Source organism: Poecilia mexicana, unplaced genomic scaffold (genome assembly GCF_051168715.1).
Source record: "Poecilia mexicana isolate PSO_F unplaced genomic scaffold, ASM5116871v1 scaffold_16, whole genome shotgun sequence".
In the NCBI taxonomy this organism is placed as follows: Eukaryota; Metazoa; Chordata; class Actinopteri; order Cyprinodontiformes; family Poeciliidae; genus Poecilia; species Poecilia mexicana.
In genome coordinates, this window is record NW_028263385.1 from 23,048,697 (window position 1) to 23,074,603 (window position 25,907).

The 25,907-nt window shown below is 39.1% G+C and overlaps 1 protein-coding gene across 1 annotated transcript in view; it reads left to right on the top strand.

Moving 5' to 3' along the window:
* Positions 1–25,907, top strand: part of grb10b (growth factor receptor-bound protein 10b) — an 84,036-nt gene that overhangs the window by 20,878 nt on the left and 37,251 nt on the right. Inside the window, exons 3-4 of the mRNA XM_015001030.2 lie at positions 5,609–5,705; positions 17,958–18,249. Of these exons, the coding sequence (XP_014856516.1) occupies positions 5,609–5,705; positions 17,958–18,249 (389 nt within the window). The remainder of the gene's footprint in view (positions 1–5,608; positions 5,706–17,957; positions 18,250–25,907) is intronic.

Genomic DNA, 25,907 nt, shown 5'->3' on the forward strand with positions numbered 1-25,907 from the left:
CTACTTTAATGTCGTCAATATCTTTCTGTGTAAATTGCAGGCTGGTTTTAATGTCCTGTAGTTCTCGTGTCATTGCGTCCATTCTGGTGTTAGTAGTGTCCACAATGATTTTAACAAAACCCTTAAAATTGTCTTGTTGTTGGAGTAACTCCATATACATTTGCTTTTGCTGGCTCAGCAACTCTTTGACTTGCGTGAGTGATACATAGTCCTCATCTTGTCTCCCGTCGGTCTTGGATCCTTTTGGAGGCATTATTTCGCTTCTTTTTGCCTGTCGCTTCCTTAAGGCTCCTACTCAGCAGTTGGAGGCCACTGCGCTGTCTCTCTCGGCTTGCTGTCAATCCAACGTATCGTTTTCCACTGGTTTTGTCCTCTGTTAGGTCGGTTAACTGCCGGACGTTGGCCTCGTCCCGGTTAGCAGCCGCGATGTTAGCAAGCTAGCCGCAGCAAGCTAGCCGCACTGTCGCTCTGTGAACACAGACACCCTGGGCCAGACGCGTTGTCCAAGCACAGCCGATCTCTCGCTGTTCAGCTGACTGTGGTGGATAGCGGTACTTACGGACAAGGCAGAGTTTTACCTCTGCCTGCTGTCAATCCAACGCGTCGTTTTCCACTGGTTGTTTTCTCGGTTAGGTCGGTTAGCTGCCGGGCGTTGGCCTCGTCCCGGTTAGCAGCCGCGATGTTAGCAAGCTAGCCGCAGCAAGCTAGCCGCACTGTCGCTCTGTGAACACAGACACCCTGGGCCAGACGCGTTGTCCAAGCACAGCCGATCTCTCGCTGTTCCCTTCACTTTCTGAGTTAACCAGAAGAAAAGTTATAGAAAAATCTGAAATTCTATTGAATTTAATAACAAAGAGGCAGGCTCACAAATGTGCTTATAAAAAATGTCTACAATCCAGCTTTTAGTTTATGTATTCATCTTCAGTGAGTTTAATAGATTAATTAAACTCACCTTGCCACCTAACCTGTCACGCTTTGGGTTTGAAAATACGGGAAATGCCGTCTGGAGTGGGAGGAGAGGGCGAATGAACGAACGTAAGATGGGGTGGAGGGGAGGAAATAGACCAGCGGACTGACGAACCGTTAGACCGGGGGACGAACACGGGGGGAAGCAACACGGGATATTTACAACACCTTCACTGGTCACACTCAGAAACTCATCTACCAGCCATGTACGATGCGCTCCACCACCCGTTTCTTCAGACCGGGATATGAAATTTATTGTGCGGTTCGTCGGTAAAGCTACATTTACACGGTAAGCATCAGCTACTCAGCCGCCCGCCCTGTTCAGTCTATCCGCTCACCTCAGCGCTCTTCCCGCTGTTCGCTTTCAACCAGCAGCCCCGGAGGAGAAATGCTGCCGTACTCCAGGCATTCCCCAGTCATTTTAAGGATGCTTATTGGTTCCCCAAAAACGATAAAAAGTCGGGCATTATCATCAATCAATAAAATCCCCACGGGCCAATCTTGAAGATTGGACTTTATGCCACTGAGACTTAGCTTTTGTCAACAACTCAGAGGCGGAAGTGAGAGCTCCGCGCAACGCAAATGAAGTCCCGGCCGGAACATGGTGCGCTAACTAATAAAACATAAATTAACGAAGCTTCGAGGCACTAAATTTTCCTCGAGGAATTTTAGTAATCGAGGTACTCGAATCATTCGAGGAATCGTTTCAGCCCTAGTTTGATTGTTAGCATTAAGATGGTTACAATGGCGAGTATTATAAAAAAAACAATAACTACGTAAATTCAACAGAATGAAGTCCATACCTTATATCTGAATCCAAAACTCTGCCAACATTTCCATATCCTGAATTTTCTGTCAAATACAGAGGGTGAAAGTTGGAAAGCATCAAGCAGCTCAGTCTTACTGTGCGCTGCTCAACTTCTGAAAGCCCCGTTTTCTCACAACTCCCTCACAACCTTAATGACCTGCAGACATATCTTCAGATAGGATGGAAAATAGCTTTTCAATTCTTACATATCCCTGCTTTCCCCCTAACTTTATTTTGAACACTTTATGAACACATAATGCAGCTGAGCTTCTCAAGTCTTCACTCGGTAACGGCGTCCGCACTAAAGAGTCGTGTTGCCACTGTGACCTGGCGACATTCAGTGTGATGTGTTCACCGATCGGAAAATTCTTTTGAATTGTTGAGGCTGTTGAAGCTGAAAATTTAGTCGGCGGCAGCGGATTTCTCTGTGAATCTTTTATTGCTACAAAATTTCCCTGCGGGAATGTACGGTCTCATATCTTGTGCCCGAGAGAAACATTTCTCCAAACTTCCTCTCTTGCATTTTATGGAAAGTTCTGCAACAAAATCTCTTTCAGTCCATTTCACCTGCTCTCCATTTCTGTCAGAAATGATGCCGTCATAGTGCCAAAGAGTTCAATGCCCCTTATAGTTTATAGACACAAAGCATTTTGTTTAGTTGAGACTTAAAGATTTGAGTTCTTGGATAGAGCTGGGCATCACCTTTTTTGTTTTATCTCTTTCTCAACAGTTTGGGTCGGTGTATGGAGGGTAATGTACACTCTCGTGTGCACGGTGCACAGAAGCAAACGTGCATAGCAGTCTGCATGCACAGAAGCCCTCACTGGGCTGTTTACAAACCGTTCAGCTGTAACAGATGTACCTTGACTTGCTGAATGAGAAAACCCATTCAGTGTGAAATTCCAGAGTTATGGAAGATTTCTTTCCTTGATAAAACTGCAGAGCCATGATCCAAAACAGATTTGCGTGAAGATAGCATTGATGCCGAACAGGGAGGATTGTTTTGAAACGTTAATCTTTTTATAAAGTGAATACATTTTATGCTGGCTCTAATTTGAAAGAAAACTGTTAGCGGGGGGGACTGGGGGGGATAATTGATGTAATACGTTTTGGTAATATTTTTAGAAACGACAGTGTGACCTAATTCTTTGTGTGCTGAAGTAAAACTAAACCAAAGTGAAACACTGAACTGCTGTGCAAGCAGAACGTAGGGAATGTTTGCCAAAGAAACAAGATGTTCTGTAAACTACCAGTCAGCCCCTCCAAATCTTTGTTGGATCACTTGGATAAACATTCACATTTGCTGAGTGAAAGCTGCAGATAGCTGAATCATTTTGGGTTTGGACTAGAAATTACATGCGTTGCTAAAGTATGTGAACATATTTTCTGTTTGTTTAAAAAAATAGATATAATAAGATTCAGATTCCACTTGATACACATATATTTGTCACAGTTAATTACTCACTGGATTTTGGAAGGTTTTGTAGATTTTGTCACATTTCATTATGGACAAGAAATGGAGGTTTAGGTCCCTGACATTAACAATCTTGTACGTCGGAAATATACAGTAAATTAGGTAAATAAGACATCAGCCTTGTCTTCCTACATACATCTCCGTCTTACAGTCTAACTTAAATAATTTGATTACTAACTAAGCTAGGCTACCTAGGCTAGTTTGGACATGATAGAAATATTTAACAGCCTGATTGACACAAGAAAATATATTCAATTGCTTTAAAGTTGAAGTACTATTCAAATGTTGCTGCAACAACGAGACCTTCTTCTATTTCATGCTACACTGTGCACATGCGCCGTTTGCACTGACGGTGATGCATTCACCTCAGCTTACCAAAAGCTTGAAAGGCAGCTGCTACAGGCGTTATAACGCACTCTCTGATTTAAATCAAGTCCGCAGCTGCAGATTTTCTTCACCTAGATTTGAGCTACACAGAATATTCATAAACACATACTTCAAAAAGGACTTAATTCTCAACATGTCTTTAACACCAGCATGAAACAGGTTTTTAGAGATGACAAAATACACGGCGCGCCAGAAAACAATGTGACTGCAGCTTTTGTTTTCCTCAACCCATGCCGATGTTTCCAACTCAAAGATTTCTCTGAATATTTTTACTCCATTCGGAATTATAGGTTTGCTTACATTTTTGAGATGTTTTCCCCAGTGGATTTTTTTTTTTCCCTTTTGTTTTTGTGCATTACATAACTCCGGTTAAGTTGAAGAGATGTCTGACAAACTGCAGACAGTGAAAACAGCCTGGCAACGTAATGAAATTACATCATTTGACCTGTTGAAGCCTTTATTGCTTAACCTGAGCCAGCATAAACATAGAACCAACGGTATTGTTTTGGATCATTTTCAGCTGCTCCCTCTTGGCCTAAAGTGTCTTGATGACCTCAGTACTGAACCAAATCCCAGCCATTACGTTTAACCTGACTCTGACATCTTTTAAAGGTGTAATTTGACATGTAATTAGTTACATGATCTTTTTTGTTGTTGTTGTTCAGTTGAGGCTCAGTCCCCACAACTTTGTCTCTGCCCTAATTTCAGGGCCTTAACTTTGCCTCTGACCCCTTTCAAAATGCTGTACCTTCAGCCTCTTGACTCCTCAGCACTCCTTTCAACTTCTTCAATATGAACAGGTTTTTTTAAGCTCCTTGTCCAAACTTTGTCTGACCTTGGTCCCATTACGATCCATCTTTAAACACTTAAGCATCACACGAGTGTCTGTGTGTTTTTACTATCGTTGAGGTTTGTTTTTCTGTGACCGTGAAGAATGTATGACAAATGCAAAGGTACAAGACATCCATGTATTTCTTCCACTTACATAAAAATGAAAAATACTCATTTGTCTCACCTTATTATTTTTCCTACTTGTGATCTGATGCTACTTTAGTTTAGTGTTAATTTAGCTTTCAATGTTCAATCTAGCTTTTTTTTGTTGGTAAGTGAAATAAAAATCTAATTTCTTATGTTTGAGGGTTTTTTTAATTTACCGGTAGCTGTTTGTTCCCACCCAGACACCTGTTAATGCTGCAGTAGGGAGGAGCTCTGACAAAAACATTTTGACTCAGCACTCTCTGCACAGTCTGTTCAGGAAGTGCAACCCATTTATTTGGCTCATTTGCGCATGTGCCGAAGAAATCCTAACGAATTATCCCTGCACATCAGCAAAGTGTAACATACTTATTTATATTAATTAACATACTACTATACATATTACCTATTTTCCTAGAGAATATTATAATTTTCTATATGAATAATTGTCATAATTTAGTTAAAAAACTATAAGAAAGAAATTGTGTGTTGGACTCGCTGGACTGTTAGCTAGTAGCTACCATCTATGCGCCCTCTGGTGAACTCCTCATGGATGAAAAAAGGACCTTTATTTTTACAATGGTCACATCTTTTATGAGATGAACTAAATGTTTTATCAGGTTGTACAAAACTACACACGATTTGTTCATGGGAAACAGTAACCTGGTATCTTTCTTAACACTTGATTATTGTCCAATGGCCCATTTACTTATTTATTTTTAAGCAGTATTGCAAAATGCAGTTAAACCATTTTAAACTTTATTTCTTGTTATTATCTTTAAATCAAAATCAAGCAAAATACCTTTCCTGGAAGTACTTCTATTAGCACATGCGCAAGTTAGCGGATGGTATGGATTGTGCTTCCAGAACAATCCGTCTCCCTTTGCAATCTTGTTCACCAATGAGGGATGACAATTTTTTAGAACATCTTTATTAAGAGTTTCTTTTTGTGTTGTTTTATTCCATCTCACAAAAGTTTTTCTTTTAACCCATTTCAGCAGGACAACATAGACCGCTCATCCAATCACCGACAGGCTGACCTCATTCGTCCAAGCTTTCAGCCATCAACCAATCAGAGTTCTCCAAACCATCAAGGTTAGTTAGTGCTCTCTACCAAAACAACATTTATGGACACATATTCTTTGTTGTATGTATGGTGATGTTCATGCTTAATAACTTAATTATGAAACTTTTAAATTTCTTATGACAAAGATACACACATGTTGACAGATTTTCTTGCCACAGAAGGATTGGGAGGTTAGAGAGGGAGGGGAGGGGGGCGGGCGGCTGTTTATTATTCTCTACTGTATGCCAGACCTGGGTCACCGCCTGTAATCTATATTTGGGTTTCTTGCACTGTAAACATTTAAGCTGTTCAAAGGGTGTTCTGCATAGACACTGTGTGCCAATATAATTGTTCTGTGTAACTAATTGTGCCATACAGGGTCCATCCATGACAATCGGAGCATGAGATTTAAGTACAATATTGGCTCAGCATGAGAGGTAAAGGCGGGGAGTCTGTGAAGGCTCAGTCAGTGAATGAGAGCGCTTGGCTCGGGCATGGGGAGTAAATGGAGCAGAAATTACATTGTCATTTTTCAGCATCAGGCAGGTTGGATGCATCTCCCAAACAGTGGAATACAGATGACTGTAATACAGCAATACTTGTGTTCAAACAGCGCAATGTACATGGTGTTTGTGTAATGATGTGGTAATAATCTAGCAGCATTAAATCATTTATAATTTGTTCTCTGTTCTTTTGAATGCGTCACATGATTAAAACGAAGAAGTGCCTATAGATTAGTAACAAGACTTATTGTTAAAGTTTGACCTGCTGATGATGTGTGATTCTCCAGTTTTGTGCAGATTCTGAATCCTCTTTAGGAAATATGGGAGGACAAAGGAGCTTTTTATAACAAAGACAAATTAGTTACACAATTGACATTTTAAACTGCCTTTATTTTGTTAGCAATTTGCTCATTTACTGCAGCCTACGTTTGTAAAACAGCAGGAACTGGACATATTCCTTAGAAAATGCAGAACGGTACTGTGACTCTCGAAGGCTGCCAACTTTTCAAAGTCCAGGATGTTTCGTCACAGAAACAGGTTGGAAGCTCAACAGCACAAGGCAGAGCTTTCCTTTGCTTCATTTATCCTTCCAATATTATCCTGAAAATCTTTCTCACTCACTTTTCACAGCCTGTACAGATGAGGCTTGGTTTACTTCTAAATACTTTCTTACATCTCTGTGCTTCCTCTGACTTCATCTGCAAACACCTTGCCGGCAAACTGTCAATCATTTTCGTTCAGTGACAACTTTGACACACCAAGACAGGTTTCTGCACCAAGACAGGTTTCTGCACCAAGACAGGTTTCTGCACCAGGACAGGTTTCTGCATTGACTGGATGCAGATTTGTATTCGTCTCCAACCAGGCAACCGCTGTTCAGGGCCAAAAAGCTTAAAATTGTCAGAATTTAGTCAATAAATGATGTGTTTGCTCACTTTCAAATCAAAACTCCACTCCACTACAGTTGTTTCAATTGAACACATGCAAACATCTGTATTTGCAAAAATACAGATGTTTGCATGTATGTATTTCTTATTGTTTCCCTTTAATTTTAACCTGGAAGGATCCCATTGTTTTCCCTCTCACATTTAGAAACATTAAACCTTATCACTGGGAGGAACGACTCTTTTTTTTTTTTATTTATTTATTTTTTTTATCTGGACGTCTTGTGCTCTTTATCTGAGATAGTTGATTGTAAAACTTGGTTGGCACACTTTTTTTTTATTACGTTCTCACATATGAAATCTTATATATATATTTTTAAAAAAAGGTGATGTATTACTGTTTGCATTGACTGTGGCTATAAAGTTGTTAGTCAACTATGAGATAAAGTTATCTAAAGGGGACTTTGTAAAGACTGTGGTTTCATTGGCAACCTCTTAGAATGACCAGAATGTTATGTTCTCAAGATATCTTTCTGAGATGCGGCGGTCACATCATGTTCCTTATTGTAACAAAGTCACTGATGGTGTCAGAATGGCACACGTTGTTTATGTGAAACGATAACGATAGCCTTTTCAGGGCAATGGGGAACTCAAGCAGATCCCTGCTGCTGTGATGGATCTTAACACTTTTTCCTTGCATGGAGACAAAGTGGCTGTACCGATGAGATATCAATTATTATGTAAACGCAGAACACTTTCAGTAGGTTTTTTTTTTTCTTTTACCATCGCCAGTATTATTGACTTTGAAAACATTCCCTCCACATGCCATGATCATCCTTTCACACATACATTCCTGCAGCACTTGCTCGAGAAGTAAAGAACCATATAAAGCCTGGATCTTATCCTACAGGTGGGTAATAAACTCTAAAGGGACTGAAAAGCTTCCAGCAGCTGTAATAGCATTCACAGCAAGCAGTAGCGTAGCTTCAGCTGAGGGGTGAGCGCAAGCATGCAACCGAAGAAATGAGGTGGCGCTAATTACCTTAGTACACTGCAAGAATATAAATATGTTGTAGACTGTACAGTGACAGTAGTGATAGGTGCATGAAAAATTCTTTAGAAAATGACAGGAAATGCCAACTCTGTTCCAGACTGAGGATACCTCTGTATTTTGTTGGGATATTTTTGTTTGGACCATAGAAAATTAGCAGACAGAGATAGTCAGGGTTACACTCAACAACTCAGTTAATTAATCTCTAATGTTGCAAATGATCAATCTCAGATAGGATGCATGTTTTCTGTCCCGTCTATTGCAGCGATTTTCTGAAGGTCAAGCTTTCAAATTATTGACGTGAACATCTACCAACCTTAGTCTTTCAAGTTATTGGGATATAATGTTCATCCCATTAAAAATTGAAAACGTTGTGTATATGCTCAAAAGTAGTAGATAATATGCTAACAGTGTTAACAACAGGAAGTGCTTTTATTTTGAAGAACCATTCATGTCTTTATGTAGCTTGTAAATTGTCCACTCTTTTACTTACAGAGCAAAATATAAGTTTAGTGGCTACCCACCTCCCTACTTTGAAACAGATGATGGTCTGCAAGATCATTTGGAAACCATATATTAAATCTGCATTTAACGTTCCAAAATTTAGAATAAATTTCAAAATAAAGAGTTAGGGAATGATCTAGTGCTTGGTCAAAAACAAAACACAATTTCTGAATAAACTTGGCAGAAAAAACAAAAAAAACAAGCCAATCCCATGCGTCATCATAGGGATGGTGGTCTCAGGCTTGAAAGTCTCCCCTTTTCTACAGCCTGTATAAGTGGTCATTATGGGGAATAACTTCTGTTTTAGTTTCATCGGAGTGGAAAATCGGGGTCTTTTTCACTGAGTACAGTTGTAAACTGTAACTTGGCTTTTTTACATTGTATTTAAAGTTAATGACTCTTCCTCTCTTGGTGGCCTTTTAGCCCGTGTAGAGGACTGCTTTTATTGTCTTCAGGCAGGACCTTTCACAAGGTTGTTGAAAGAAAAAACAAAAGCAAAAACTTCCCTTTCTATATATTTTTCAATTTAAAAAAAGAATTGTCTAAACATTTCCCATTATTCTGGCTTGTAACAATGATCTGAAACATGCAAAGTGTAATGATAGTTAAAATAATAATTAGAAACAAAGTTTTTTGTCTCTGTGTGTCTCTGGTTTCAGCTGAACATCATAGCTGTGGTCTTAATCACCTTGAATGTTTGAGTAATGGCAACATTAAACAAGAAATTAAAGACAAGCTGCCTTTATCTCCTTTTATTGGCACGTTCTGTCAGGAACTGTTAGAGTAAACCAATAATATCACTACATTGTTTGTATCCATTTCAATAACTGAGAGGAAAGAGCATTAAACGTTTAACCAAAATGATGTTTATATGTCATAAGATTGATTATGAGACTTGAGTCTAAAGTCTAAGCTTCAGACTTGAGTCAAAGAAAATGATTCCCTTTTTTCAGATACAATCAAACCCAATATTATTCATAGCCTTGAAAGATTAAAATTTCAAATTACCCTACAAAGCATTAATATTACTTCTCGTAAAAAAAAAACACAACCTATCTTTAATATTACAGTGCATTACTTTCACCCTGAGCCTAAGTATGAATAATTAACTGTATACTACATACATATATGCTCCGTCCTGATCTTATCCCATGCTTCTTTTTTTCTTTTTCCCCTGTTTGTCCTGTTCACATTCTCCCTCTGCTCCTCTTTGACCCTCTCCCTCCAATCTGGAGCCTTGGTCCACAGTATGTGTGTGCGTGTGCGCGCGCATGCGTGTGTGTGTGTGTGTGCTGTCACCAGAGGTATTGTAGCGAGCAACCCAGAGCCATGCTTTACAGTGCACTTGCTCTGGCATCGCTCCCACAGATTGCCTTTGAATAGAAACCCCTTTGCCAGGCTTGTAATGACGGGCCGTTGATCCCCCTTATGTGTGTGTGTGTGTGTGTGTGTGTGTGTGTTCAGTTTCTGTACTGTAAATGTAAACCCCATACTGTCCCCATTTTGTCTGTGAGAGAAAGACCCCTCCTTTTTGTTTTGAACTAGAGGGAACAAGTCCAGAATCCATAGTCTACATCCCAGGGTTAAGAAGGGCCACATGGGGCTGCCCTTCTCAACAATAGTCTTGTTTTTGTCCATCACTTGCTGACTAATGAGCAAAAAAGATATTCAGAACAATTCAGATTGTCACCAAGCTGTTCCCTTTTACAGTGTCTAACTGTTATTTGGAGTGGCTTAGGTGGGAAATCGATGTAAGCTGTGTTATTTATAAAACTTATTTGCTGGCTGTAGACGTTCAGAAGAGTAAGAAGGGTGTTGGGGGTATCCTTCGAGAAGAAAGCGGCCGTAAAGGGATTCAACTTATGAGAGCAAAAACTGTAATATCATTGCTATCTTATGAAAAATCAAGGTTTTATATTTAGAACAGACTGGCACAGTATTTGTAATATAAAACAGTGGATGGAGTACAGTCTTAGAGCATAGTTAAGTCTGGGGCTGCATGATAACAGAAACACAAATAATTGCAATATAGTTGCTGGAAATTTAGATTAACTAACTTTTTACGACTTTTTCTCCTCGTTCACAATTTTCTCACCACTTTCTGTGAGCGGGAGTATTTTGTCGACCGCATCTACGTGAAATTTCTGCATCAAAGACAATGAAAGTCCCTTAAACTGGGCAAATATATTGTTTATTGCATCTCCCTTGAAATATAATAAAATAAAAACAGCAAAGAGGTTCTTTGGGATTGTAAACTTCGACAAATTGATTTTGTATTTAAAGCAGATGGGTGTAGAGGCTTTGAACGTTCTTGGAGCGCTGTTTAATCCAACATCTGAAAACCGACAGGACGTGGCACAGCTGCAAACTCACCAAAACGTGGCCGTCCCTACGAACTAAGAGGCCGTGTGAAGAATGAAAGCCAAGAGGCCGATGTTAACTCTGGAGGAGTATGTGGGAGCTAGATTATAAATATTGATGAATGATGAGCCAGAAGTGTAGTTGCTTCCACTTGAGTCTACTGTCTTTAAGCAGATAGGATTTGGGATAATCACACCTCTTAAAGAAAGAGTGTTTTATTTTAGCGATGTATTTCCTGACGGAGTGTTTGTTTGGTGTCCTCATATCTATTTACTGCTCAAACTGTTTCTGTGTGTCACTCCCTAATTCAATTTCTACCAGAATTAATGCCCAGGTTATCTTCGTTCATCAATACTAGTACTTTATTCCATATAGATGCCTGTAGTGTAAGTTGATGACGGCTGTCCCTGTTTGAGGAATGTTTTTACCTGTTGCTGATTCGTCCTTGATTGCTTGGTTGCACAGCCTTTTTGTTAGTCGAGTGAAGGTTTGGTATTTTATTTTGGATTTGAGTTCTGTTAGCTGCTCTCACTGTGTTTGAATCCTACGGATCTTTACACCTCAAATCACACTTTTTACTATGTCCACTTCGGATTTAAAAACCTCATCGTTTTTAATAACGTGCATGCTTGCCTACACTCAAGGTGCATGCTCTCAGTGTCATCAAACTGTCTTACGCCAGGGAGAGTGACGCACACCTTTGTTTGGTTGTGCGATTGTGAAATGCACCGGTGACTTTAATTGTATGATCGATAGTGACGCTCAAATATTTCATCCCCCCCCTCCTCCTCCTCCCCAAGTAGTTTAAGACTTGCATTTCCTTTGTGTGCAAACACTTCTGCTAATCCAAAGGCCAAAGTAGGTCAGAACTTTTTTTCTTCTGTTATTGCTTACTAGCTTAAGGGGACATGGCTGAACTAAGGAGAATGCCAGATGCAGACCGATTGATGTGTTCAAGTGGAGTGCTCTCACACTATGTGCTAGACGTTGGACTGATTCCGCTTTATATTAGGAAATGTGTTTGTTATAGGCGCTCTTTGCGAGTTCGGCAGCTTTCCTCTGCTCCTTCAGTCTGACTTTTTATGCACCATGTGTCTAGTGGTATATAGCTCTTTAGCTCTCCAGGTTATCTATAAGTAGCTGCTTCAGCTTTCCTGTCACTATTAATACCCAGAGATTAACCACCTGTGACTCACAGGCACCTGTGAAACGACTGCCTGACACGTTTTCAGGAAAATCTCCGCTAAGACAACACTTAAGGTTTTAATGGGTAGCTTGGAAGAGAGAGATGAGAATATTTACCGCAGCTCTGAAAGCTCCTACTGCTGTTGTTCCCCCAGGCCTTTTTCTTTCTTTTTTTTTCTCCCTTTAAAAAGAAAACTGTTGTATCTCTGCAGTCGCTTTGAAGCCCCTCAGATGCAACCTGAAACCTTACATCCATCAAATTACTGTTTGTGTTTCCTCAGTCAGCCTTTCTGCTTAGGAATGGGACTTTTGCTAACTTTAAAGTGGCCTGACATCTGCAGCACCTCATATGATGCAGCTGTTTGAACCCGGAGCTGTGAAGTCGCTAAGCTTTAGCTTCGTCTAAATACACCTGAGAACTGTTGAATGGTTAATTTACATCAGTCAAAAATGTTAACATTAAATTCATTCATTAACCCTCCAGGTAATAAAAACTTACAAAATTAGAAGATTATGTAAAACTATTTATATTAATCAAATGGTGTTCTTACCAAAATGACAGTATGTGAAAAACATAAAGTGTGTCATGGAGGTGATCAGCCTGAAAACAACAATCTACTTTGGTTCTGACTGTCTCCACTCTTCTCCAATGTTGTGGGACATTGACTGCCAAATGAAATTCTACATTTATTTTCACGTCTACGTGTGGCGGATATTAAAGCTCTGACTCCAGCTGCAATACCCACCTTGTGACTCTCAACCAAACTCTTGAATGGACTTCCATTAACAACCTTCTCGAGTCTGGGATCATTACAGTCGCTTGTGCACCATTTTCTTCAAAAATGTTTCCTTCCACCAAACTTTCCTTCTGAAAACACTGGGTACAGCACTGTCTTAATAGTCAAGTTCTTCAGCAATGACATTTTGTACCTTACTCTCATTGTGGACAATGCCAGTGCCTATTTCAGTAAATTCTTATGACTGTTTTGCAGGTAATGAAAACAAAACTCTGTATATAATTGTGGAACATTTTTATAAAGCACTGCGTTGATTAAAATTCCTTATTAGACAAAACCTTAAAGAGGGCTATAAGAGTCAAAATTGAGTTGGTGAAAAAAGAACTGAACGACTTAAACATACAAGAAATACAAAAGAAACTTCTCTTTACTAAACAGAAATATTATGAAGCAGGGGGGAATTCTCTGAAGCTCCTAGCATTTAAATTACGAAAACAGCAAGCTGACAGAGCTATTCACAAAATAAAGAATATATATACAAATAGAGTTGAAACAAAAGTAGAAAAGATCCAGAAGTGCTTTAGTGATTTTTTCAAAATTCTATACTCCCAACCCAAATTGAATAATGAACAACAAATGGACACATTCCTTTCCCAACTCACCCTGCCTAGCATTACAGACGAGCAAAACGAACAATTAATATCAGAGATAACTGAAGCAGAATTAAAATTAGTGATTAGAAAGCTGAAAGGAGGGAAATCTCCAGGAACAGATGGGTTTTCCTCTGAGTGGTACAGAGAAATGCAGGATCAGTTGGTCCCTGTTTTAGTAAGAGTTTTCAACAATGTACTAGAAAAGAAAATAATCCCTCCTTCATGGAGAGACGCAATCATTTCACTAATCCCTAAGGAGGGAAAAGATAAGAAGGAATGCGGAAATTATCGGCCAATAAGTGTGTTAAATATTGATTACAAATTATTTACTGCCATAATCGCACAGAGATTGGAAGACATCCTCCCAGTGATAATCCATAAAGACCAAACAGGCTTCATCAGGCAGAGACAGACTCAGGATAACATCAGGAAAACCCTGCATATTTTAAATCATGTAACCCATCAAAAAATAGAGACTCTTGTATTGAGTCTGGATGCAGAGAAGGCTTTTGATTCAGTCAGATGGTCTTTTCTTTACAAAGTTATGTCCAGGTTTGGGTTCCACCAGACCATAATAGATGTAATCGCATCTTTATATGATAGACCATCCGCTAGGATAAAAATCAATGGAGACCTATCTGACCGCTTCACTCTGGAAAGGGGTACGAGGCAGGGATGCTGTGTTTCTCCACTCCTCTTTGCCCTCTTCATTGAGCCTCTAGGTCAGTGGATAAGACAGAGGACGGACATAGCTGGAGTTCTCATGGCATCTGGAGAACAAAAGTTGTCACTGTTCGCAGATGATTTACTGTTGACCATAACAAACCCAGCTAAAACCCTACCTATACTTATGGGAGCAATTGAGGAATATGGTTCGCTTTCGGGTTACAAGATAAACATGACCAAGACTCAGGTTTTAACAATTAACTATAACCCACAAAGCAATATTAGGAGCCTCTTCAATTGGAAATGGGAAGCAGAATCCATAAAATATTTAGGGGTCACATTGCCCAAGGATTTTTCCAGAATTTTTGAAGTCAATTATGGGCCCCTAATTTCAAATCTGAGATCAGACATGAAAAGATGGAGTCTGATTCCTTTTTCAAATTTACACTCAAGAATTGAGTCGGTCAGAATGAACATTCTCCCGCGCTTCCTATATATGTTTCAGTGTCTACCTATTCTAATCCCAGATAGGCGCTTCATAGAGTGGGAAAGAATAATATCACAATATATCTGGCAGGGGAAAAAAGCAAGAGTGAGATATAGTACGCTGCAGTTAAAGAAAGACAAAGGTGGACTAGGTCTTCCTAATCTACAGGTTTACTTCCTTGCAACTCAATTACGACCAGTGTTCTGTCTATGCTCTCCTTCTTACAGTGCTAAGTGGAAAGATTTGGAAAAAGCAACAGTGGAAGGAATACCTTTAATATCAGTACTAATGGACAAGGACCTACAAGAAGGGCTGAGTATACCATATGGGTCAATATTACACACCATGCTGGATTCATGGAATAAGGTCGTTAAAATGTGTAATTTGGGTAACCAGATAAGAATACTCAGATGGTGTGCCTTTGACTCAGCTTTTAAACCAAACAAGACTGATGGAAGATTTAGAGGATGGACCCAAAAAGGATTAACCACTTACTATACATTTACCCGGAAGGGTGTGTTTCAGAGTTTTGAGGAACTCCAGAGGTCCAAAGGGTTGGAGAAGGATGACTTCTTTAGATATCTGCAGGTTAGGTCCTACTTCAATCAAAATATATGTGATAATTGGGATACGGCCAAACCAGGACTTTTTAAAGTGTTTCTATCCCTGTTGAAATCAGGTTCATGCAAAAAACTTGTTTCCACTTTGTATAATGGTATTCTATTGTCTAAACAAGGTGATACAGACTACATAAGAAACAAGTGGGTAAAAGAAGGACATTTATTAATCACAACTGAAGACTGGGAACAGATTAATAAATTACACTGGATGACCTCAAGCTCCAATACATGGCGGCTGTTCAGTTGGAAAAACTCTGTTCGATATTTTGTAACTCCAGTTCAGAAAAAACATCAGGGCAGCGGAGATGCATGTTGGAGACTCTGTGGAACAAATGGAGCGGATCATCACCACATCTTCTGGGCTTGTCCGGTGATTAAGGTCTTCTGGGAGCAAATATGTTCTCACCTAAATAACATCTTTACTGAAAGAATCCCATGTAATTGTGAATCCCTATATTTAGGAAGCATTTCATTTGATAACTGGACTCTGGACGACAAAAAACTCCTGTTAGTGCTTCTGGCAGCAAGTAAAAAGACAATCACTAGAAAATGGTTGAAGCCCGAAACACCCACAGTGGAGGATTGGGTTTCCATTGTACAGGACATTTACACTCTGGAGAAGTTATCTTTTTCTGTTCATGGTCGGAGAGAATCCTTTTTCAGGATCTGGTCTAAATGGACAAACTATGTAAAGTCGGTTATTTCAGTAGACTAAATATGTCCACTACAAATAAGTACTGTTGTGCTATTTACTATACCTTAGTTCAGGATTATGGGAAATGTTTGCTTTTGACTGTGTTTTACCACTAACAAAAGAAAAACTAGACCTGGCCCTTCCCTACCCCCCACTCACTCCTTTTGTTTTAGTTGTTCGGTTGTTATACAAAAACCTTGGACTGGCTTGTGTATTTTCTTTTCTTCCTTCCAATATGGTGGAAACTGGAATGTAAAGATGATTGTACCTTGCCTTTCCAAATAAAAATTAAATTAAAAAAAAAAAAAAAAAAAAAAAAAATTCCTTATTAGAGGTCAGACAAAGCAGGCAGTCTGTATGTATATGTCTTCTGTTCTGCAGGATAACAGGTCTAATCCCTTGGGTAGTTTCCATCCTCTATTACTTTTTTATGATTAGAGATTGTCTCCCCCTAGTGGTGGACTCTTTTTGCAGCTGCATTTGTGAAGTGTGAATACACCAGCTTGATGATAAACTTTTAAAGATTTCTTTTTTTCTTTTTTCAAAATGAATAACTTGTTAAAAGATTAATCACCAGTGCAGCTTGTAATTTAAAATTGTGCAAAGTTAGACACCCATTTCACCCCAGATGATGAAAGTTTCATAGCATAAAGCAATTAGATTAGAATTTCTCCCTCAGCCGAGATGACACTTCTTGAATTTCAATGTGCCTAGAGGTTTTCCAAAGGGCTTTGTAGGATAGATTCTTCCTCCGAGAAGTATTTCTCATCTTGACTTCTAAATACATTTAAAAGCTAGATGTTTGAAACGTGGTGAACTGAGAGCCAAGGCTGGCTTCTCGGCTCGGAGTCCCAGTGGTAAGGAGTTCAGAAGTGCAACGGGCAGGTTTGTGCCTGCACCTGATTTCTCTGGAGATTAGGACTCGCTGGGCAGAACAATGTACGTAGTCAAGACTGTCTTCCTGATGAAGCAACTGGGCAAGACTAGGTAGCTATCAGTGTGTTTCTATGTGGTCTTTTGACACACCTACAAACATAGATAATGAAGATAAGGGAGAAATGAGAAAATACTTAAGACGTATTTTTTGCTTAGCGCAATCTAAGCATTATCTTGCATGTTTTAACTTTTTGCCTTTAAAAATGTATTGTCCAGCAACTTTAAAACATCTGGAAATTCAAAACATGACAGAACTGCCAAGCCTCCCAGGACGTGGCAGTCCGTAAAAACTGATACCCCGGAAAAGGAGAGCAATGATCAGTGAACTGGGCCAGAATCCCACGGTAACTCTGGAAGAGATGCAGAGATCCGCAGCTCAAGTGGGAGAAACATTTTTTTTTTTTTTTTATGCTGCCTAAATCTGGAACAACCTCCCTGAAAACTTGATATTTTCAGAAGCGGTTGTATACTTTAAACGTGGACTGAAAATATCTTGGCTTTCTACACCTTCTGATCAAAGCAGCCAGCTAATGAACTGTATGAAACATTTGTTTCTTTCATGCCTTTAGTGTCTGTATTTTAACATTATTATTTCATGCCATGCTTTTGTTTTCTTTTGCTCTTTCCTTTGATGTTTTATGAAGCACTTTGAATTGCCTTGCGTATTAATGGTGCTAAATAAATAAACTTGCCTTGTTGTGCCTGTAGCTGTGCACTCTGTACGTCTGGTCCTTATGGAAGAGTGGCAGGAAGAAAGCTATTGTTGAACAAAAGCCACTAACAAGTCAAATTTTGCAGTTTTCTATGTAGGGAAAAGTGGAAAAGTAAGTGAGAGAAGGTGTTCTGGACAAAAGTGTAACAATCTGGAAGAATTGTGGTGGAAAACAAAATATAATTTGGAGTTTATTGTGACTTGAATAAGTTTTATGTTTGAAGCTTGTAAAAGCTTTTGCCGGGTGCTGTTTGTTGTGATCCAGTTTTTTTGTCGTTTGCCTGTCAGATGACGACGTCGACTTGGAGGCCTTGGTGAACGACATGAACTCCTCGCTGGAGAGCCTGTACTCCACCTGCAGCGGCCAGCAGACAGAGATAACCCCGCTACTGCACAATGGACAGAACACTTGTTCACAACACCACCACCACCAACATCACCATCATCATCATCACACACAACACAGCCAGCCACGGCACCATCACGCCTCCCCAGAGCCTCCATCTTCCTCCTCTTCGAATGTGGACCCCCCTCAGACTAAGCTCAGGCGCTCGCAGCCCATGCACATTCTTGCTGTCAGGTTAGTGGGGAGATAAATGTTTTTTTTTTTGTTTTTTTTTTAATTTAGAAACCTCTGAAGCTGTTGCCCCCGCGGCCCGACCCCGGATAAGCGGCAGAAAATGGATGGATGGATGGATGGAGAAACCTCTCTAAAATCTGTTATGCAGCTATGAATGGAATAGTAGATAAAAACAGTTCCTTGTCACAGATGAGTGTTACTACACATCAGATTTGATCATATAAAGATAAAGAAAAAAAAACAAAAAAAACTAATCGTTAGTCCATGGCCTGCTGTAAGGCAGCACGCATGATCACCGGCTTTTTGTTCCTTATGCTAAAAGCTTTAGCTCTAATAAATGTCTAACTTATGTCTCCTGATTTTGCAGAAAATTGATTTGTTGAAAGTTGGCATACGTTTTCCTACAAAGAGGTGTGTTGAGAAATAACAACAAAAGTAATCTTGAGGCACTTGACATTCATTACTTTCAATTCAGTCACAGTTAGTTTTATATCATCCAGAAAGTCCAATATTCCAGCAGATGTCATTGAATTTTGAGAGTGCCACAGACCCCTATTAAACTGACCAGGTGCAGGGCAACAGGAGAAAGGATCAACTTAAAACAAACAACAACAAAAGACAGAACAGGCACAGAATCAGGCTCCGAATCGGCAGTCATCTGCCTTGAACATCACAGAAAGAATAGACAAAGACAGCTGCTGATTGTTGGCAATAAGAAACTGCCGAGTGAAAAAAGAAAGTTAAAAACAAAACGTGGTTGAAGTAAATAGAAAATAAAATGTGATAATCCACTCCTCTGTTGGTTGGGGTCCATATCAGGAAAGCTGAAGGCATACTTAACTTGAACCAGACTAATATTTAACCTGGCCCTGAAAGTTGTCACAATGTCCGTCCTTCTGTCCTGAAGAGAACCTGATAACTAGACTGTTCGATACCAGAGCAACCCCAAATAAATCTGCAGTGTGAGAGTCAAATGGTCGGGTCAGGAATATGAGAAACTGTGAGTTATTTAAAATGAGATAGAGATTGTAATTAAGAACAAGGACCCTCTGAAGATAAACTAAGGCCAGAGAAATCTGATCTCTCCTTCTAGTTTTCATCAGAGCCACTGCTGCTGCATTTTAAACTTTTATGGGTCAGATACAACAGCCCTTTGCACCCAACATAGGCTTCAGTCTTCTAATGGATTTGTTTTCAGAGGTGTGACCTCTGCAAATAACAAAAACAAAAATCTCAAAAAAGTAGCCTGACCTACTGACCAGATTATCAAAGAGTTTACCGCTAATTCATTGGTCAACAACAAAAATTCTAACTTTTAGCTAACCCTTTTTCTCTAATAAATACACCACATCATATTTCAGTGATTCTTGAGAATAGGGACAAAACAGGTCCTATGGATAAAGCATGAAATTTGAATAAAATATACACAAAATATATTTTTTTCAAATATCTAACTAAACTAACCTGGGTCATGTGAGCACAACAATGTATATTTTTCTTTTTTTTGCTGAATATTTTTTTATTTTAAACATTGTAGTCGGTGGATGATGCCTGTAAAAGCCCTTGTCCAGGAGCAGAACTCAATACATTCTTATAGTTTAAAACAATTAAAGAAATACTAAAATTATATATTATGACAATTAAGTATAAGTAGTCATATAAATAATTATAAAAGTATCGATAAATTGAATTAAAAATAATTTTTAGATATTTTCCAACTCCGTTAAAATTTGTCCTTAGTTTTTGTCAACACCGTCAGAAATGAAAAGAATGTAAAAAAATCAGGCATTATTGGGGGGCACCAGAACTTCTGAGGACCCCATGACGTTGTCTTTTCTCTTCCTTTGCTAGGAGGGCTAGTTAGCTATGGTTAGCTTAAGTTATTCTTTAGTTTTTTCTTCTGTTTTATTCCTAAGTTGTTTGTCACAACCATGATGTGTCAACTCCATAACTGACAATTTACAAAACTTTGATGAAATTTTGCGAAATAAAAGCTTAATTTTGGTATACTGTAAAGATTTAATGGACCTGACGAGCTACAATATGGCCTCCTTCAGAATAACATCATATAAATTGAGGTAGTTTGGCATTTCGTCAACTCCGTCAGATGTCAACTCCGTCAGAGTTTTTCTGACTCTTTCAGTGAAATTGTTGTCAAATCTCACTTAATTGTGCAATTAATTCATTTTAATGTATTTTACATGAATTGCATTACTTCACATGTACCAAGTTTTTCATTTTATTCACTAGTTTGTCACCACCTTCAGTTCTGTGTCAACTCCGTCATGCACTGTCAACTCCATCAGATGGACTTTTTCTTGTTTTTTGTTTTAAATAATATTTATTTTATTTCTTGAGAAGCATTTGTCTGTAAATTGAGTAAAAATATCACTAATGGGGTATTTTAAAAATCATTTTAGATTTATTTTTGTCAGATGCTGATGACAAAGTTTTGGGTCAGGTCGATTAAAAATGTAATTTTTTTAAAAAAAATCGCAACTGGGAGCCTGTACCTTAGCATCTTCATATTTTCTAAACATTATTTGTCATATTTGCATAAATAAGGTTGAGAAATAATTTAAAAAAAATATGGGAAAATTAAAACCCATTTTGTCCCTATTCTCAAGAATCACTGATTTATGTAAGCATATTTTCTTCATCTTTTGCAGCAATAGTTATCACAGATCTTTGTTTGGAGTGATTTTACAAGCCCAGTGCATATTTCCCTGATAGAAACATCGAGCTCAGTCAGGCCTGAGAGTCCTGAGTTGCTCTGCCGAGTTCAGGCTGAAACTCGAGTTGTGTCACTGCAGTCTTGTGATTTGCCCCAGAATATCGTCTCGTTGAAATGCACATCTCTAGTATGCCCTTAAGCCTGGAGACTGTGACAAAAGACTTTTCTGTGTAAAATATTCTAATTTCCCGGTTCATTTTACAGACAAACATCCTCGTGATATCTTTAAACGATCCCAGTTTGTAGCTTGTGCTAAATGAGTGACTTTGACTGCTTTTCTTTGATACGTATCATAGAAAACAATTTAATCTTCATCAATGCAGACAAGAACTTTTTGTATATTGTGATCCAAGTTTCATTCAGGTACTTTTTGACAAACTCTGAGTGGATTCATCTTTCAATCAGTAGCAGTTTTGTTCAACCACTCTACCTGGTTTTTAGAGGCCTGCACTGACATTTAGCTTATCGTAGCTTATTTTAAACATGTTCACATTCTCACAATTCAAATACAGTTTAGATCAGTGGTTCCCAAACTTTTTCTTCTGCGCCCCCCCAGTGGTTTCCAAACATTTTCTGCCCCGACTTTTTTGGGGGCAAAATAAATGTATGTAGCTGAAAATAGACACCAACATCGGTAGCCTACAAGGTACTTGTTAAGCTTAAGGTTCTGTATTGATATTAGCTAGTCATCTTTTAGCTAACATTGCCTTCATCCAACAGCTTTACTCAACTCAGTCGGTTAGTTTGGAGGGAAAAACTGTGAAAAGTTCTTTGCGTTTTGCTGGTTTGCTGCCGTGATTCTAACACACCTGCGTAGCTCCGCCCAGCAGCAGCAGGTCTCCTTCACAGGTGGAAACCCAGCGCGAGCGTCGTAGCGCTCATGTTGCGTTTAAAGGCGGCTCGGAAAAACAGGTTACAACATGTTAACAACGGATTAAACAGATTTAACTGCTGATAAAAGTGACAGAGGACACAGATATGGGAAATGTGGAAGCCTCTACTGCAGGGGTCACCAACACGGTGCCCGTGGGGCCCCAGGTCGCCCGAGGGGACCTTGTCAGTCACCCGTGAGCAAGTTCTAAAAATAGCCATTGTTATTAGGGAGCACTGCCAAAAAATATTCAATTAAATGTTTTGTACCCATTTTAAAAAAAGAAAAGAATAATATGTTTTTTTTTTATTATCTAACCCTCTTTACTATAAGCAAAATTGTGCAGAAAAAACCCTCTTTTTTTCAAAACGTCTTGTAGTAGCGAGTCTATGGCGGTGGGCACGTCAAAGCTAAATGTCACTGGTCAATTTATGTTTATTTGGCGGCTTGGTGCTTTTTCTGTAAGCTAAAAATGAATGAGCGGAGTTTGTCCCACTCTGGTTCTAACAGCGGTCATTTGGATCTCGGCTGAGCTTTATACCGTGTGCGGTTCTGGCGGGTCACATCTGCCACCCTGAGCGTCTCAGACTGCGGGTTAAACAATTTAATCTAGTCCCCAAAAGAGTAAAAATTAAGCAAACAATGTTGCATCACTTTCTCCTCCTCTGGATGTCTGACACCACCTGAACCTGGGAATCAACATTCCGTCTTTCCGTGGATCATACGGGTAGGCTTCGCTTTCATGTCTATTATTTAGCATCGTTTGTAAAAAAAAAAAAAAAAAGAATCCGCTGCTTTTACGGTTTAGGTTTGTGCTGGTTAGGTGCAGACAGTGATAGTTTTGTGCTACTCTCCAACCTGTCTAACTTTTTTTTGTTTTTTTTTTTGACTGTTGACCCGTCAGCTTTTCAGTTCGCGAAACCACAAAAAAAGCTAATAAACCGGCGACCGTCAGAACCGCGCAGGGTAAAAAGCTCAGGCAGGATCTTAGGACAACGGGAGGAGCTCATTCATTTTTAGCTCACAGAAAAAGCGCCAAATTAACAAAAGTAAACTGACCAATATGATTTAGCCTTTTTGCGTGCCCTTTGACCCCCACAGACTCACGCTGATGTGCGCTACGTACAAGATGCTTTGACACAAAATGTTTTTTTCTCCACAATTTTGTTAATAGTAAAGAGGATTAGATAATAAGATATCCAATAACTATTCTTTTATTTTTTATTTAAAAGGAAAATCTCAAGGAACTCAAAGTGTAAACAGCTGTACAGCTGCAGCTGCTGCTGCAATAATCCATACTGTCGGTCACTTGGAGGAAATTTAGAATCACACAGAAAAGCTCCAAAAGGGACTTAAACTTAAAACTCTGAACTACGAACTTCTGATCACATAATAGCAATTAACTATATCTGCCATGGTAAATCATTACTGACAACTATAGTGAGTAATCCCTAACATTAATATGATCATACCGCATGTAATCATGTGTACATGTATTATTGTTATTAAGAGTGAGCTAAGAAAATATATGTCTATATCAAACAAGTAGCCCTTTGTGTTACTCTGTACCCATGAAGTAGCTCCCAGACTCAAAAAGGCTGGTGACCCCTGCTCTACTGTATCAAATTGACATAGGAATAACAGAGAGTTGGCCATTCTAAGGTAAAAACCCAGTGCATACAGTGTTCATGTTTTGTTTTTTTTTCATCCAGACGGCTTCCCGCGCCCCCCCTGCAATGACACGGCGCCCCTCCTAGGGGGCGCGCCCCACAGTTTGGGAACCTCTGGTTTAGATTATCTCATTGTAACTATTTGTTTGAAAAGGAAGCAGGCAAAAGTATAAACTTATTTAACCCTGCCCTCCTTATTTTATATTTTTTCTTACTTGACACAATATCCTTTATTTAAGAAAAACAAAAAAAATTAAATAAAAACTATTTTAAAAAAAAAACAGTACAGAACATTTTCTTTCACAAAAAAGACATAATATACCCAAGCAATTTCTTTCAATCAAACATACATCCACCAAAGACAAACTCTCTGATTAAAGGTCATCTGTTTTAATCTCAGTAAGATTAACTATTTTTTCTTTATCTCAAAGTACTTTTGTCCTGGATTATGCAATAAAACTAAGCAGACAAATGCCATAATTCTGCTTTATGCCACTTTTCTACGACTCACTAAGCTGTTGTTCTTTAAAGTGCTTCGTGTGAAACATTGCGAGTTGTTCGGCAGATCTGTTGCACCATTTATCTGCAATTTGAACCTCGTAGCTTTGTTTTGACTGGGAGACCTTAGACAGAATTTGTGGGCCTTCTTAATGACGTTAAAAGATTACTCTGAAGCACAAGTGGATTTCACTGAAGGTTGCCAGATATGTGGTTGGAGTCGAAGGATGCCTGGCAAATCCCTTGAGAGAGTCATAATAAAGTGACAAAAAAAAAAAAAAAAAAAAATGGGGAAACTGTACATGACATCTTACCGGATAGATCTTTCCCTTACTGATTGTGAAGCCTAGTAGGAAAGGCAGGTTTGTTTGAAAAATTACTGCTGAATTTTCATATTTTTTATGTAAACAATTGCAAAATACATTTTTGATGTGAATGCGAAGAAAGTCATTGACTTTCCTACTGATGTGTATATTTTTACTAAAATTCCTAACTTAAACAGTGGATGTCACCCTATGTCAAATCTCAGTTGATAGTAGATGGATATGGAGTTAGAGCATTTCTAATAGAGCCCACAAAACAAACTTCTTAAAGTTTGTGGAGCACTTTGCAATAAATCAAATCTTTTTATACTCAACTACACTTTTGCTTGTGCTTTTCGTATTACCTTGCTGCTCTTTCTGTTTGTCGAATGGACTGATACAAAAAATGCATGATATCTACGACGGGCCAAATTTACAGGACACTCCCCCTGCAGACCGTGCATGCGAGGCGTAGTCCAGCTGGAGAAAAAGGGATTGTTTGAAACCAGATGTATTTCATTATGGCAGACTAAAAGAACAGTCAGCATCCCCCAGAGAAAATACGTTTTCCATTCTTGAAGCTTCTTATGCTTTATAGTTTAATCTAACTTAATTTTGAAACACTGTAGATACTACCGAGTTAAGAAGTAACAACTTCCACACTGAAGAGTGCCGATGTTTACACATGTATTTCATATTTAATGATCTGGGGAGGGGGGGACAAAAGATCTTTTTTATCAATAAACAGAGAGTGTGTTCAAAATGTTGGATGCCGATCACCAGACTGTTTCTCTGTCCATCTCTGTTTCATGCTGTAGTTAGAAAAAGGAAGTACCGTATTATCACAATGTCAGATTTTCACTTTCAGAACTAAAAAGTCTAAAAGTGAAACTGCTGGTATACCGCTGGAATGACAAAAAAAGACTTGTTCAAAGTCTAAAAAAGTGCTTTATTTGTACCTATGGCAAGAAAAGTATGGCAACAAACTTCAAGCTGAAACTGCTTTCAGCCTCTCTGTACTCATACACAGCCACATACTGATGCGTAGCTCAAGCCTTTTTTCTCCCCTCATTTAAGAATAAAGCTTTCTCTGCACACTATCATCCTTTCACGCCCTCTTTATAATTGGGTATAACATTTCTTCCCTGTTTCTAGTCTGTAACCTGTGAATGACCCGTTCCTCCCTGTCACTCCTTCTTTGCCTCAGACTACACCAGCAGGGGGAGAAAGTAAAAACTCGGTTTTGTTTGAGTTCTCCTTACGTGTGTGCATTCAAAAGTAGGTATTCTCGCACACACGTACACGCACACACACACACACGCACACACACGCACGCACACAATTCGGCTGCAGAAGTATAGCTTCACGCATACATTACACACAAACAGGTTCAAAGGGAAGCTGGTGTCAGTTCCTATTTTTCGCCCTCGGACTGTATGAGAGAAACAGAGGGGGATGATCAGGTAATGGAGTATTCTTTCTTATGAGTGCTCTCTCTCCCACTCTCTGTGTGTGTCTCAAACACACACCCACACATATGCAGGCTCCGGAGTTCCTATTATACAGGACTGACCTCTGGATAA